The sequence below is a fragment of the Cricetulus griseus genome, chromosome 3 (assembly GCF_003668045.3).
Source record: "Cricetulus griseus strain 17A/GY chromosome 3, alternate assembly CriGri-PICRH-1.0, whole genome shotgun sequence".
NCBI classification, from domain to species: Eukaryota; Metazoa; Chordata; class Mammalia; order Rodentia; family Cricetidae; genus Cricetulus; species Cricetulus griseus.
The window spans coordinates 58,619,829-58,624,474 of NC_048596.1; the positions used below are offsets into that span (position 1 = coordinate 58,619,829).

The 4,646-nt window shown below is 44.5% G+C and overlaps 1 protein-coding gene across 1 annotated transcript; it reads left to right on the forward strand.

Annotated features, from left to right (window-relative positions):
• Positions 1-607: 607 nt before the first annotated feature.
• On the forward strand, positions 608-967 carry LOC113834973 (protein BEX4-like). Its single transcript, XM_035441896.1, is given in 1 exon segment — positions 608-967. A coding segment is annotated over 1 exon segment (360 nt).
• Positions 968-4,646: the final 3,679 nt, after the last annotated feature.

Sequence of the window (4,646 nt, forward strand, 5' to 3'; positions counted from 1 at the left end):
ATGGCATGCGCTGTGGAGAACACAGAACTCCATGAAGAATTCAGTCAACAGAATCGGAGGTGTGGAAAAGAGACTGTGCAATGACGTATGGGGCAAGGAGGAAAAGGATGACAAGAGAGAAGACATGATAATGAGTGGAGCGTGAACTTTGCAGATTAAAGTGCATAGCATGGAGTAAGGAGTGTGGAAATGCAGTATGAGGAGTGGAGAATAGACCATGCAGAATCACATGGCGAGTACAGAAACAGAGGTTCCAATGTAGACAACGTAGGGGAGACCATGGTGAGCTGAGCATGGTATACTTCTAATGAAGTAAATTAAATGAATTCCGTGAACAATATAGAGCAAGGAAAGTGAAAAGTGGAAAGGATAAATTGGCCATTGGAAGGTGATTTTTAAAGACTATACTATTTAGGCCCCTTGCTCACTCCCTCCGGCCTGCCATCCCTGACTGAGGCATCCCTGGTGGCACAGCTCCTGGTGGCACGGGGGGTGCGGCCTGGGCAGCATGGAAAGCAGGAGCGGAGCAGGTCCCGGGAGCCTGGGCAGCACACCTGGTGGTGAGCATATCCTGAAGGAGGAGAAGGCAACGATAGGCCCAGGAGTAATGGTGTCCAAAGAGCAACAAGTCATAAAAGATCTTGCTGTGCAGAATGACGAAAAAGATGAGGGAAGGGAGGCCTCCCAGCAAAGTGAAGAAGAATCCCACCACTTGGACGAGGTTGAAAACAAGAAGCCTGGAGGAAATGTCAGAAGGGGGGGATGAGTCAGGCAACTTGTGCCCAATTTTCTATGGGCCATACCAAACAGACATGTTAATCCCAATGAAGGGGGAGAGGATGTTGGGAAGTTTGTAGGGCAGGTGAGGGAAATCAAGAGAAAGACTAAGGAGCAGCAGATGAGGCCTTATGGGTGTTTCCAAACACCGGAGCCAGACAATCACTACGGCTTTTGCCTCATACCTTAAAATCGAAGGTTTTCTTTGAGCTCATGACGTGGCTGCTGTTTTACAAGCTTGGATTTAGTGAGGTACTTTTTCTGTAAACTTTAGTGTTTGCACTTGACAGTTTGATTGTTGCATTTAATTCTAAACATTCCTATCAGCATGGCCATTTAATTCATTTTAGAAACAAATCTTTTTTGTGATTTGAAATTAATAAAGCAATTTAAAAGGCAAAAAGGATTAGACTATTTAGAATGTAATAGGAAGAATAGAGTAATAGATGTGGAACCCTTAATGGAACATGATGTACAGAGAATTACAAGTACAGGAGGTTTGGGGACAGAGTAGGAGTGAGGAGGGTGAAGGGGAGAACATGCCCAGTGGAATGGGAGGTATGGAGATTAGACTATTGAGAATGAGGTATAAAATATGGAGTGAGAAGAACAGAGGAGAGACACTGAATGGTGTTCAAAAAGCAAGCTATGTAGAAAGAAGCACGGGAACAGAATGTAGAGTGGAGAGAATGGATAATGAGAACACTGGGTCAATGACATGTGTAGCACCAAGAACAGAATATGGTCAGCATTCATGTTTTTTCCAGCATTGGAAAACAAATGTCTTCCTGGCAAGAAGGTCTTGACATAAAGCTAAGAAGAGACTTTTCCAATGGTCTATGAATCCTATTATAGACTAGGATTCTGCAAAACTTGGTTAAAATAGTAAATACCTGATGATGTTTTCAAGCATGAAAAACATAACAGAACACACAAAATGCAAAATCTGGAAGCAGAATATGGATGCAGGATAATGGACAATAAAGAAGAGAACATCATCAGTGAACACTGAATCATGAAGAGTAAGCTATATAGAATTAAATGAAGAGAATGGACACTGGAGGGATGAACATGGTGAGTGTGGTGCCTATGTATGGAGTTGAGCGTGTGCAATAATGTGTTGAATGTAACAACAAAGCATCATGTAAAGAAACTGGAAAACTGGGTTTGTAAAATGGTGGATAAAGATGTAGGTGTGAGATAGAGAGTATATGGAATGAAGAATTGTAGGAAATTGAGCACGGGAAGGGAGAATAGAAAGCAGGGAATAACATGGTGACTGCACAATGAGATGTGGGAAACAGAGGATGGAGAGTCATGAATGTATGGAGAGAAGACATAGAGAATGGAAACAGGAACCTGGTGAATGGATATAAGGTGTGGAGAAAACACTCTAGAGAACGAGACATGGAGTTTGAGAGCGGGTGAGTGTGTATTGTGATGAATGACACGATGTATAGAGGATAGACTTCAGAATGAAGTGTGGTATATGGGGAGAGAGTGGAGAGAGGAAATTAGAGGATGGGGAGGTTAGCACTGTGACTGGATCATTGGGTACCGAGAACAGATGGAGTAGAACATAGTACGTAATGTGTAAACAGTGTGCTGAGTGAAAAGAGTAGAGATTGCCAGGGAGGACTTAGCGAATGGGATGTGCAGACAGTAAAATATGCAGGGAGAAGTATGTGAACAATATGGAGACGGTGGAAGGAACATGATGGTTGGCAAGAATAGACTATAGAGAATGACATATGGCACAGGAGACCAGAGTATAGAGTGAAGAGAATGGACAATACATGGGAAAACTTGAACAAGAGAGACTGAGTTACAGATGACATTGCACAGGATGAAGTGTGTTGTTTGGAGTGAGGGGACTGGAGAGATGAGCATGGCTAGTGGTGCATGATGCATAGAGATGAATGTGTATAATGAAGTCTGAGTACAGCGACAGAGTTAAAAATGAAGCATTAGCTGTGCAGTGCTGTGGAACGGAATGCTTGTTTAACTATGTAAAGATGTGCTGCATTTGACTAACTATGTAAAGATGTGTTGCTGTTTCACACTGTCTGCCTAAGGCACCTGACTAGTCTAATAAAAAGCTGAATGGCCACTAGCTGGCAGAGGAAAGATAGGTAGAGCTTGGAGGGGGCAGAGAGAAAAGGGGAACCAATGAGCCAGTCAGAGGCCAGACAGACAGACAGACATGGAGGAAGCAGAAAAGCAAGATGGACAGTACATGGATGAAGTAAACAAGCCTCAGGGCAGCATACAGATGAATAGAAATGGATTAATTTAAGTTTTTTTTTAAAAAAGCTAGCTAAAAACAAGTCTAAGCTTGTGTTGTGATTTGGGGGCTGACAGTCCAAGAAAACACCCAATATGGGGCTAGCATTTCTACGTAGGACCTGAAAAAACTAGTAGGGCAGGGAGGCAGGGAAGAGGAAAGGGGAAAAAACAGACATGGCTTCCTAGTAGCCCAGTGTTCACAGCATACAGAGGCATAGCTCTGCCATACAGTGAGCACTTTTGAGTAGCCAGCATGCTAAGCAGAAATAACAAGCTAAGTGAAAACGCCTGCCACAGTACGGACACCATCTTCCTAGAGTTGGGGGTCATGTGGAAGGAGAGAGGCTTCCAGGGATGCCAGTAGAGAGAAAATTAGCCAGTTGCTACTCTAAGTCTCTGAGCTCGCAGGTTTTCAGCCTAGTCTTTGACTCTCAAGTTTTATTATAACAATAGAGACTTAGTTAAAGCTACCCTTTAGCAGCAACAGCAGAGACATTGTCTGGGGGAACAGAAATCCTTCGCTCAGGCTACAGCCTGAACGGCCTGGTGCTAGTGGTTTAAAGCTCAGCTACAGTGATGAAGGTGAAACCGCAATGCAGTGTAGCGTATGCAGAATGAAGCCTGGGAACAGAACATGGATTAGAGAGGATGGGAAATGGGTCATAACATGGATGTTGCAGCATGACACATGGAGAAGAGTGTATAAATGAGGCATGGACTGTGAGAGAGGAGCACATAGAGAAAATGCAAAGTGCAGGGGAAAACAGGGTGCATGGCAAATGAAATACAGAAGAACACTATGTAAAATGAGGCATAGAGTATTTGTATAGAATATGGGATGGATGGAAACAAAATGGGGTAAATAACATGGTGAATATAGTACGAGGTATGAAGAATAGACTGTAACATGAGGCGTGGCATATGGGAACAGGATGGAGAGAGGAGAATGGAGAGTATAGGGTACGCCCTGGGAATGGAGCATTGGGCTCAGAGAACAGAATGTTTAGAAAGACTTATACAATGTGTGGATCGTGTGCTGTGTGAGAGGAGTAGAGAACTCAGTGACCAGAGTGTGAGGGATGCAGAAAAGACTGTGAGCAGTGACGGATGGAGAGAGAGCACGGGTAACAGAGAGAAGGACGCATTGAACAGCGCACATGGCAGCAGGCTTAGAGCACATAGTATGGAGTGGAGAGTGCAAATGGACTGGGGGATCAAGGGGAGCATACAGGGAGTGGAGGGCGGTGTGTAACTGGTGGGAGAGAATGCAGTTTCACGAGAAAGGTGAGGAGAAGGGATAACGGAGGCGAGGACAGTGTGAGTAGAACACGAGGCGTGGAGGGTAGAAAAGGGAGAATGAGCTACGGACTATGGAAACAGGATGGGGCGTAAGGAAAGGGGGCATGGTGAATGGGGCATGGTGTACGAAGAGTAAGGTAGAAAAACTTACGCGAACAAGCTAGAGTGGGGAGAATAGACACCAGAGAGGTTGGGTAGTGGTGTGTGAGCCATGCTTACTGGACTATACAGGAAGAAGTGTGGAGTGTGGCCCCAGAAGAATAGAGAGAGGACCGTGGTGAATA